Raw genomic sequence first — 12382 nt, forward strand, 5'->3', positions numbered from 1 at the left:
ATGACACCTCAGCTAATGTTGGTGTGTTCATAGCAGAGAGCCATTCACAACAGATATTGGAGTATATACACATTTTGCAACATTTTTGCTTAAACATTGCCATTAGCTCTTAAAGTCAATACTTTCTGTCTATTAGCAAAATATGTCATGAATCACTGGACAGATTTTTATGAAACACTCAAATTAGAGTGCAAACTGACATTATCCAACACAAGGAAGTCGATTTTATAAATGAAATTACGTTTGGAGTGGTAGTATCTGGAAGTCATCCAGAACACATTCTCTGAGCACTAATTATGATTTGTTAGGTGTAAATGAGAAAAACTCCAGATGAAATCAGATATTTACATACAATGTGTAAAAATACACATTTACTGTTTTAAGGTCAGTTAGGATTCCCAAAACTAGTTTTGTTAACCCCTCCCCACCACCCCCCCAAAAAAAGAGATAAAGAAATTTTCTGAGAATTATTATTATTATTTTATTATTTTTATCTCCTTCAAAATCCAAAGTGTGCAAACAATTTTCTAGTATTTGGTTAAAAAGATTTGCGAGGTCCTAAACATCCCAGCAAGTTCTGTTAAGGTTCAAGGTTCTTTACTGTCATTCGCATCACACGTGGTACATGCGGTGGAACGAAATTGTGTACAAGGCCCCAGTTACATCCAAATATAGCAAAAAATATAAAGTATAAAAAGAAACAGTATATAAGGATCTAAGATATGCACTAAACACTAGTAATGTAAATACTGTATATTAAACGGTGTATTAAACAGCAGCCCGAACAGCCCATTAAACCCATCATCAAGAAAATCATCAAGGAATACGTGTAAATCTGCCAAGAGCAGGCTGTCTTCACAAACTCAAGAAGAAGAACAGTGAGAGAAACCACCAAGACACACGTGACCACTCAAGCCAGCTTCAGGTGAGATGGGAGAGACTGAGCTTACAACTGCTGCCCGAGTTCTTCACCAGTTTAAGCTTTCCCAGCCAGGAGGCAGCAGACTGTTTGCTCCAGGTGGAGAAGACTTGATGATCAGAGGAGTTCGAAGGTGTTCACTCAGAGCATCAAGAAGCAAACAACGTGGGAAAGAAGTGCTGGGAGAGTTTTAACTTGGGAAAAGATCCTGCAGGTCCAAGGCTTGGTTCATGAAAAAAAGAGGAAGAAGGAGCTGGTTGTTCACCTCAACAACTTTCAACGTAAAAGAGTTGGAAAAAAAGAACTGACTCTTGGTCACTGAGTGAAGTCCAGTCCAAAATTTTCTGAAACAAGCTGCCCATTCAAGTGGGGGGAAACTGCAGATTAAAACCCAAAAACGTGAAAACCACTTGACAGTGGTGATAAGAAACTGCAGAAAAAAAATCTAATTTAATCTTGATTAAAACCAGCTGCCAAAACGTACTGGACCATGAAATCTTCCACATGATGTTTGGCAAATTCTAGTGTCAGTCTTGGTTTTAGTTTTTGATGAGAGACTTAACAGAACTGTTGGGATGTTTAAAGCCTAGGAAATCCTTTCATATCCACCCCGCATAATCCTTTTCAATGTTTTTTATTCACTGAGTTAAACTGGGCCAGCCACAGTGGTGTTTTTTTATTCAGTCACTATTTTACATGACATATTTTCATTTATTTGATATCAATCTGTATACATTTATTTCCACTTTGACAATGAAATGTTTTAAATTTAGTTGTCAAAAGGCCAATTTATATTCACAACAATTGATTAATGGCAACACTAAATGCATAAAACTATATCCAGGGGTATTACTTTTTTAGGCACCATATATAACAGGCCGTTCTCAGGAATTAAACTCGCTGGTTGAAAATGAATCCCAGTATGGCCATGTCCAAAATGAGAGCAAATCCAGTCAAGCATCAGTACAGAGTGTAATAACTTCCTGTATACATAGTAGAAACACAGAATACAGTAGTGTCAAAATGAAAAAATATATATATTTCCACTAAATTCTGTCTATGATGAGTTTAGATGTGAATCTAGGTTGTGACACAATAATTGTGAATTTCTGTGTATAATATTAACAAACAATAAATCTTGAAATGCTTTTAGGCCTAGTGGAGTCTGATGTTTCTAATAGTTTGATTCAAGTGTTTTCTCTAACAACAATCTTCAGATACTTTATTAATAATCTGTTTGGAAATTGGTCTGTTTGTGTGTGTGTGTGTGTGTGTGTGTGTGTGTGTGTGTGTGTGTGTGTCACCTGTCCGTCAGCGCTGAATGCCAGGCAGGCAATGCCATGTGTGTGTCCATCACGCAGAAATGAGACAGTCTGGACAGTGAAGGAGTCCCACACACACACATAGGGGTTCATCCCCACCTGGCCTGTCGCTACCAAGGAGCGCTCTGGGTGCAACGCAAGGCTGAGGAGAAGAAATGAATTGAAACATTAGAAAGTGGGAAAACTTTACTGAAAGTTATGTTTGCAAAGCGAAAGCAGGAATAAAACTGAAACTTTATTGCAGAGATTCAAACATGAAAACCTTGAAGAACGTCAGGTTGGATGGGAGATAATCAATAAGAGGATCTGATTTCTCATCAAAGAGATGAAGAAAGTCACCTCATGGTGTTATCTAAAGGTCATCCATCGAGTAAGAACATCCACCGAATGAGCTGATGACATTTGGAGCAGCACCAAAGAATCAGAACAACTTGAGCAACCATAGATCAAGAATCATATCCCTTTGGTTTGTGTTGTTTAAACTTAAAAATGTTTTAATGGTTATAAATTATTTATAAACTGGAATAAAACACACAAAAATTGTGGTAATGGGAAAATAATCAGTGTCTATAAATGGAATCTCAGCTGAAAGAACATATGAAGGTAAAGTCCTATAAGGGTTCTGTTAAATCACTAACTTAACAGTAAAACCTCAAATAAATTGTAACAACTGCACCTAAAACTAAAGTGTAGGCCTGTCGCGATAAACAATAAATCAATTAATCGCATGATAAATGAAAATTATTGACCTCATTTTCATTTATCGGCTTTATCGTTTTGCAGCACGGTGGCGCAACTGGTAGAGCTGCTGCCTCTCAGCGAGCAGGTCCCCCGGCTGAAATCCCCGTCCAGGGGCCTTTCTGGGTGGAGTTTATGTGTTCTCTCCGTGCATGCGTGAGTTTTCTCTGGGTACTCGGGTTTCCTCCCACAGACCAAAAACATGCATGTTAGACTGATTGGTAACTGTAATTCATCTGTAGTTTTACTGGTAATTGTGGTAACACAATTCTAGAGCTTAGCAGTTCTAGAATTGTGCTGCTCAAGGTGGCTGCATGTTGGAGCAGCTCTGTTACTTTCATTCTGAGATTTTACTTTTGGAAACTTTAATTCCTCTTTTTTTGGATGTAAATCATATTTTTTGGATGATTGTTTCCTCTGGTATCAGATGCTGTGCAGCTGGAAGGATTTTTACTGAAACGATTTTAGTTTTGGACATTTGTTATGATGCGTAACCATGGCAACAAGGCAGTTTTCTAAAACCAACAGCAGCTGATTAACATCTCAAAAGCTCAAATAATATCTCAACTACAGCCCCAAATCTCAAATGAGTTGAAAGGGATGCTCTGTGGACGCATTCTCATCTACCTGCCAGCTGTGCTTGAGTGCCTGACCACTGAGATCCTGGAACTAACAGGAAACACAGCTCATGACAGCAGAAGGACAGGATCGTCCCTCAGCACCTACAGTTGGCTGTCCACAGCGACGAGGAGCTAGGCAGACTGCTGGGAGGAGTGGCCATCGCTCTGGGAGGAGTTCTGCCCAGCATTCGGGCGGTCCTACAGCCCGTTGGAACAGAGAGGCCAGCCGAGTCCGGGTGGACGGATCGGACGGCATCTGCAGCCAGTTTCTTAGGATCCACTGTGGGATGGACCTTTACAAGAGATCCTTCCTGCCTACAGCCATCAGCATCTATAACATCTCTTAATGAAATGAGGATAACAAGTTACTACAACAAATATTTCCCCTCTGGGATTAATAAAGTATTTTTGAATTTGAATTTGAACTCTAAATTGTCCCTAGGTGTGAGTGAGAGAGTGAATGGTTGTTTGTCTCGTTTGTCTCTATGTGTCCCTGTGATGGACTGGAGACCTATCCAGGGATGTACCTCGCCTCTCGCACAGTGATTGCTAGCTATGGGCACCAGTGAACCCCCGCAACCTGAAAAGGAAGAAGCGGATAAAGATGATGGATGGATGGATGAAGCAGCAGAAACAGCCTCTCTCACTGTGAGAGAAGCTCAAAAGGCTGCACACTCCCACAGCAGTGCACATCTCTATCTGTCTCGCTCACGGAACTGGAGCTTGGTCTCACACAGGCCGGAAGTGGCTAATTGGGAGGACTGGGACATTTCCTGGTGGGCTGGTCTGATTGTATGGGCCCAAGGGCTGGTGCTACGTTTTTTTAATTTAAATTTATTAATAACATAAAAACACAGAATACCGCTACCGCTGCACCTGGGCCACCTCGCCTCCACCCAGGTCTGGCTCTGCCTCCACTGGCAGCACTGCTTTTTATTTATTTTTTGCATGAGTCGGATCCTCAACATCACCTGTCAATCAATCAAGTAGGCATGTCAGCAACTGACCAATCAGCAACCGCAATTTGTCCCGAAGGTAAACGCCCCTTACTTGCAGAGCTGCAACCCATCAGTGTTTTGTTTTACGGAGGCGTTGCTGTCATGAGTATTTTGTGCACAATCGTCAGAAAAAATGATTAAATGTTGTCACTGGGGAATATGCAACTCAGACACGTGTTACCCTGAGTGTTTAGAGGGTGGAATACAGTTTATTCCATTACAAAAACTTAACGTTTGGAAAAATGTAAAAGATGATAAAAGCCAGTAGCCAACCCCATGAGCAGCTGAATACAAGTTATAAACAGGAAGTACCACACGTTTGTCTGTACAATGTAACTGCAGGTAAATGCAGGTGGAGATGAGGGTGTATTAGTTCAGGTATCTCCCCCGACTGCAGTGAATTGGTCACGTGCAAACACATATGTTTAATATGTAAGCATTTAATAATTTATTATATATCATCACCTTCATGAAAAGGCGGCTGGTTCTGTTAGGGTAGTAGGGTGTCCTCCGTGGTTTGCTGCATGTGAGATTTCACCTGTAGTTTCTCTCTGCAACTTACATCTGGGCTCAACATGAACCAGACAGCATGACCCACCCTGCTCTGCTCTGACTGGGTCAAACTGTGGCTCTGGTTCTCTATATTGGTTTAAAGCAGCATCTGTTTCATCCCTGTGTCATATTTAGATTTGATAGCTTTAACACAAACATAAAAAAGACTCAAATCAATTAAGCAAAATGAAATAAATAAAAGAAAAAAAATTTTTTACCCTAAAACCCATTAATAATAAATCATCTCATGGGGTGCTTGACGTGTCTGTGAGAGAAGGTGAGTGTCTGCAACAACAGCAGCAAAAATAGAACAGGTGTGCCTCATTGATCTCAGACATACATGCACTCTCCTCGTCAAACTTGGCAGCCACTAAATCGACAAAGCTGGTAGGGTTGCTGCAGCAACCATTGCCCAAGGGCACCATAGCTGGAGTGTGGAGTCGAGGTCGAACATGCCAAGTTGTAGAAATGCAGTGGTTTGCTGGATAACACTTGTCAACTTCCTCCTCAATTATGGATTTTATTTCCATTGTGAAAGTACAGACACAGAAGCATTTCAAGAGGGTTATTTAATATTAGAAAATAATCTCAAAGATTATTTGACTAAAGCTGCTGCTGCTGCTGAACTGAGAAATGTTCTGAGAGTGGAGTTCGAGGCTTGGCCTCTCAGAAGAAGGGTTACAACTAGAAAGACACAAGGAAACTGATTAGTCATAGACAATTCATAGAGAGGTAGCAGGGGTACCAGTCTGTGAATCATTCCCTCTAGTATTGGATGCTGTGCAGCTGGAAGGATTTTTACTGAAACCTTTTTACTTTTGGACATTTGGATGCGTATCCATAACAACAAGTTGATTTTTTTTTTTTACAACTGGGAGCAGCTAATTAACATTTCAAAACTTCAAAATAATACCTCATCTACAGCCCTAAATCCCAAATGAGTTGAAAAGGAGACGCTGTGGATGCATTCCTGTCTACCTGGCAACAGATCCTGGTGGGAAACGTGGCTCATGATAGCAAGAGGATTGCAGTTGGATGTCGGCAGCAGCAAGGAGCTCTCTGCTGCTGTGAGGAATGGCCATCGCTCGGAAAAAGTTCTGCTCGGCATTCAGGGGGTCCTGTGTGAGGATGGTGCCCCCTTGTGGTGCATTGTGCCCTGTCACTCCCTAGTGTCCCATCTGGTAATTAGGCCTTCCCTGTGTCACCTGCGATCCTTTCCAGGTGTTTGTGTTTATATCTCGTCAATCTCTGTAGATATACAAGTCTGTGTCCTTCCGTTATTCATTGTCTGGGCATTGTCTGATGATGTCTCGTTGGTTCCTAGTGTTTCTCTATGTGTTTCCTGGTCAAGTGAGTTTCACTGCAACAAAAGTTATTTTGTTTGTATTAATTAAAGTATTTCTATTTTATCTCCTAGGTCTCTGAGTCCTGCCTACATCTGGATTTAACCAACGCTCCAGCTTGTGACAGAATGCCAAGACCACGACATAAACCCAGCAGATGGATGACTTGGGCCAAGCACCTGGCCCAAGAAGCCACTCGGACTGCCCAGTAGGAGCGAGTGCAGAAGGAGGAGTCCATCATTCAATGAATCTGGACTGAACCTGTCCGGACACAAAGACACCACAGCCCAGATGCAGAGATCCTGCCATCACCTCTTCTGGTAGAGGAGAAGGAAAGGAGGTGGTCTCAGCATCAGGAAAGCCACCTGGCTTTCAAGTCCGGATCTCTCTCTCCTTCGACACTTCACTCTTTGTACAAGGTTTTTTGAATGGACATCAGAAGAGGATGCACAGCAGGAAAATGAGCTCTGTTTCTGAAACTGAAAGTTAAACTGGGTTTCTTTTTCAGAAACAGATCCTGTCTAACTCTGAATGCTAGGAAATGCCTTGTATCTGTAACTTTCCTTCCCTCCATTGATTACCGTGACATTATTTACATGAACGCTCCTACAAGAACCCTGCAGATGTTGGATGCTGTCTATCATGGTGCACTAAGATTCATAACTGGCTGTGGTTATTGTACCCACCACTGCACTCTGTATTCACTGGTTAACTGGACATCATTAACTTCACGTAGACTCTCCCACTGGTACATTTTCATCTTTAAATCACTTCTTGGTCTGCTGCCTTCATACATCTCCTCCTACATGTCTCTGCGTGAGTGCAGCTAAGGCGTGCGCTCTCAGGACATCATTACCTGCAGTGTTCCCTCAATGAGGACTGAACTAGGCAACAGGGCCTTCTCCTACTCCGCTCCTGTTTCCTGGAATATCTTACAAAAACAATTGAAGCTCTCAACCTTGACCTCTCTAAGTGGCTTTAAGAATCTGTTGGACTCCTGGCAGGGACCAATGCAGACATGTTCCTGTTTTTAGTTTTCTACATTCGCCTTAGAATCTAGCTGTTTTTTGTTACCTTTTTCTTTTAGCCATCCTATTTGTTTAAAAAAAAAACTGTAGTATGAGTTTTTATAACTGTTTATTGTTGTCGCTGTTGTCCATTGTTGTCATCATTCTTTGTTGAAATCAGGTCTCTCTTGTAAATGAGTCCTCGAGGCTCAGTGGGATTTACCTGTCTAAATAAAGGTTGAATGAATTAATGTTTCCCGCCTGATACCAGCTCACACTACCGCCACAGGAGGGGCCGAAGACAGATCCAGAACTGGTCCACTGAACTTCTGCCGGCACCTCCTGCACTTCCAACGTTTCCCACAGCCCGACGAGGTTGAGCTTCTAGAAACATCTCTTCCCAGTGTCTCAGTGGGCGTCGACCACGATGATCCACCTCCCCTCAGCATCTCAGTGGGTGTTGGCTGTGACAACCCACTTCCCCTCAACATCTCAGTGAGTGTCGGCCGCGATGACTGACCTCCCCCAGCATCTCTGTGGGTGTCAACCGCGATGACCCACCTGTTCTCAGTGTCTTGTGGGTGTCGTCGGCGATGACCCACCTGTTCCCAGTGTTTCTCCTGTGTCGCCAGTGCCTCCTCCTCTGCCTCTGGCAGTGCCTGTTCATTGTGATTTGTGATTGTCCTCTTTGCACAATCAAAATCATGTCTTCAAGTGGAAATAAAAATAGTTTTTTGTAATGTTCGTTGGAGATGCTCTTAAAATAGGCAGTGGATAATAAAAAGTTCCTATAGACACACAGCAGGAAATATGACTTATCAGTGTTTTCAAGTTTCCCAATGTGTTTATCAACAATATTTATGCTAAAAAATAATGCAATTGAAAAAAAAAAGATTTTGTTTAAGTTTAAAATCTCTAAGATGTATGATGATTAAATGAAAATATTTCCCTGTACAAAACATGTTGGTGGGTAAATTTGATAGTTAAAATTAATTAATTAATTAATTGATTAGTTAATTAAGAAAATGTATGCATCCTCAATCTGCCCGAGACATGCTGTAATTCAATTCAAGGTGGTGCATCGGCTGCGCTGGTCCAAAGACATGCTGTCCAAAATCAAAGCCAACCTGGACCCTGCATGTAATCATTGTAAACAAACTCTAGCTACACTCTTGCATACATTCTGGACTTTTTGGCAATCTACTTTTGACACACTCTCTGGGGATATGTGGCAAAACTGTACACCCAGCAGTGGGGCAAATGAGGGTGGAGGCAGGTGTGTGTGCTTCACCTATCCCACCAACATTTTGATGTTGTTGGTGCCGGGAGTTGAACCGGTGATCTTCCAATCACAGGCCCACCCTCTCTAACCTCTAAACCACTACTCCCGACTGACAGACTTAAGATGACGGCAAAATATTTTCATGTTATTTGACAATCTGATGTTTATGTTTGATGTTCTAGAATTGCGCCGCTCAATGCGGCTGCATGTTGGAGCAGCTGTTACTTTCATTCTGAGATTTTGCTTTTGGAAACTTTAATTCCTCTTTTTCTGGATGTAAATCACTTTTTTTTTTTGATGATTGTTTCCTCTGGTATCGAATGCTGTGCTGCTGGAAGGATTTTTACCGAAACTTTTTTAGTTTTGGACATTTGTTATGATGCGTAACCATGGCAACAAGGCAGTTTTCTACAACCAACAGCAGCTGATTAACATTTCAAAAGCTCAAATAATATCTCAGTTACAGCCCCAAATCTCAAATGAGTTGAAAGGATGTTCTGTGGATGCATTCTCATCTACCTGCCAGTTGTGCTCGAGTGCCTGACCACTGAGATCCTGGAACTAGCAGGAAACACGGCTCATGACAGCAGAAGACCAGGATTTTCCTGCTCGGCAGACTGCTGGGAGGAGTGACCATCACTTTGGGAGGAGTTCTGCCCGGCACTGGGGCGGTCCTACAGCCCGGAGGAACTGAGAGGCCAGCCAAGTCTGGGTGGACAGATTGGATGGCATCTGCAGCCAGTTTCTTAGGATTCACTGTGGGACGGACCTTTACAAGATACCCTTCCTACCTACAGCCATCGGCATCTATAACATCTCTTAATGAAATGAGGATAACGAGTTACAACAACAAATAATTTCCCTTTGGGATTAATAAAGTATTTTTGAATTGAATTTGGATTGAATTTTTCGAGGTGTTCCATCACCAGGCAGAACTATTGGGAAATCCATATGCTGTCACAATCTGATGTTTTAATTTTTTCAGGGTTAATATTAAGAACAACATAGGTTAACAGGTTATGCTTTTTACTGACACTTAACCCAGTGTTACAATGATCTAGCCACTCTCAAACCGATCCTCAGACTTTCAAATCAAGTGAGAAATCTTGATTCATAGTGACCCCCTCAGGTGTGTATAGTAATTGTTTTAACATCTTTAACATATTCCCAACATCCCATAAGTGTCGCCAATTAACCAAAACCTGCAAAAACCTGCATATCCCAGCCACAAAGTTGATCTGGGGCTATAAACATTTCCACAGTCATTTCATTATTAACACATCTGAACCTTAGTGGAAAAAAGGACATATGCCAATTTTTTGTATGCAACCCTTTGCACATGAGACCACTGGTCATTACACATTTTTAATATCTACAGTGTTTTATGCATGAGATATGTTTATGTCTATATACTTTTCACTTTCAGATCTGGAGAGAAGAATGTGTTCAGAAATAAATGATAGTTTGAATGTGAGTATCCTGCACTTTGAGGGAATTTAAGAGAAAGCCATAAGTCCTATAGCAGTGAGAAACACAATGGATAGAAGAAGACAGCATGCTTACAGTTTGATGTACAAAGTATAAACTGTATAAGAAGTGTAAAGTCTGTTAAAATATATTGTTTGTTTGCAAAAATTCGGGAAAGTTTAAACAGCTCAAGTGTTAGAATGCAACATCAAAACAGAAAGTTGAACAATCCAAGGTAAAATCCTAAAAAAAAAAAAAATCCTTAATGAGATTCCGTAAAATTCATTAACAAATATTGAAATGCCAAACAAGTCATGTAATATCCAACTTTTAGTTAAATGTTACATATATTATTTAAACTTTGAATGGTTCTACTGTGAAGTTTGTCACAGCTGTAGAAGTCCCAAAAGAGCTGTTTTCTCACCCATTTTCTCAAAATCCCATGATTGTGTATGGGGACATTTTTCACATTTTTGTGAATTTTCTTAAACAATTATAACTTCTGAATAGTAATCACAATACTTTAGTGATAATTGCACCACTGAAAACATTCTTGTCAAGTACATCCCTAAAATTTGACCTCTATGGTTCCCACTCCTGTATACTGATGCAGATGATGAGATGGAACTCCATTCTCCATTCATAAACAACCAAAACGTGCAGCTCAAAGTAAAAACCGGAGTAGGTGAGTTTATTTATAGCAAGCAATGAAATCAGGACAGATTCTATAAATAACTCAAAGGAACTCCTCCCGTGTGCATGTGCATTTAGAGAACACAACAAAATCCCCCCACCTCCAGCTCCACATTGACCTAAACACAGCAGATCCTGTTCTAAAAAAAAGTCTGCAACATCTGCTGTTACCTGCAGCTATTTAACACAAGAACATGTTAACTAATGGTTCCCTGTACATTTTAAGGTTGAATCATATAAATACTCTTCACTTTTCCATCCATCCATCCATTATCTATACCTGCTTCTTTGTTTTCGAGTCGCGGGGGTCACTGGTGCCCATGTCCAGCCATCACTGTGTGAGAGGCGGGGGACACCCTGGACAGGTCTCCAGCCCATCACAGGGACACATAGAGAAAAACAAGACAAACAACCTAGGGACAATTTAGAGTTACCAATCAGCGTAACATGCAGGATTTTGGTCTATGAGAGGAAACCAGAGTACCCGAAGTAAATCCACGCAGCACGAAGAAAACGTACAAACTCCACCCAGAAAGATCCCCGGATCGGGATTTGAACTGGGGCTACCTGCTTGCTGAGGGGCGGCCGCTGTACCATCTGTGCCACCGTGCTGCCCAATTTGGCCTTAATCATATTCTAAAATTATTCAAATGTTCCCTTAAGTGTACAAAAACACACAACAGATTTGACTATGCCCTTATTTAATAAATACAAATGTACACAGAATGGAAAAGTAATGTGTGGAAAATCTATTCCACCTTTGTTGTTTCCACTTTATTTATGAGGTTCAGCATCAGCCATGTGCTTCTGATTAAATGTATAGGTTCACAGGTTATCATCAGTTTGATCACTCTATAAAAGCAGGAGTTTTCACCCCATCGTCAGACTGTGCAAAGATTAGACCCATGGTGACAAATAACACTCAAAACCTTCATCTCAGACTACACAGATCTATTGCTCGTTTGTTTCACTATAACAAGTGGAGTTATGTTGTGTAAACCAAATTACTGTATATTGCCCCTTTAAAATTCATTTTAAAATGAGCTTCGTTGTGCCACAAAACAGAAAATAGTTTTGCAACTCACCATAATTCCATTTGATCTCTATGGAATTCACCAATGACCAATAAATACCACGTTACTAGAATAGCAGCTCTGGTACATCAGCAGTAATTCTGACTATGGCTTTTAGGAAATTAGTCAATGAGCTGTTCAACTGTATAATTTTAACAAACCCTGTTTGACATGATCACATTTTCTAACTGCATGAAACTAAACCTCTTTGTTTCTAGGCTGTGGAAATCAAATATAGACTTTCACATTGATCCAAAAGCCTGCAGGATATATGAATGAAACTCAAGGAACTAATAACATAAAGAAATTTAAAAAATTTAAATATATATATATATATATATATATATATATATATATATATATATATA

The 12382-nt window shown here is 40.7% G+C and overlaps 1 protein-coding gene across 4 annotated transcripts in view; it reads right to left on the bottom strand.

Moving 5' to 3' along the window:
* The window catches only part of LOC119419791 (echinoderm microtubule-associated protein-like 6), a 134242-nt gene that overhangs the window by 95599 nt on the left and 26261 nt on the right, over positions 1-12382 (bottom strand). For all 4 annotated transcript variants that reach the window (XM_037687187.1, XM_037687177.1, XM_037687184.1 and 1 more), the window contains exon 2: positions 2224-2383. In XM_037687187.1, the coding sequence (XP_037543115.1) occupies positions 2224-2383 (160 nt within the window). The remainder of the gene's footprint in view (positions 1-2223; positions 2384-12382) is intronic.

This window comes from Nematolebias whitei, chromosome 1 (assembly GCF_014905685.2).
Source record: "Nematolebias whitei isolate Nwh7 chromosome 1, NemWhi1, whole genome shotgun sequence".
NCBI classification, from domain to species: domain Eukaryota; kingdom Metazoa; phylum Chordata; class Actinopteri; order Cyprinodontiformes; family Rivulidae; genus Nematolebias; species Nematolebias whitei.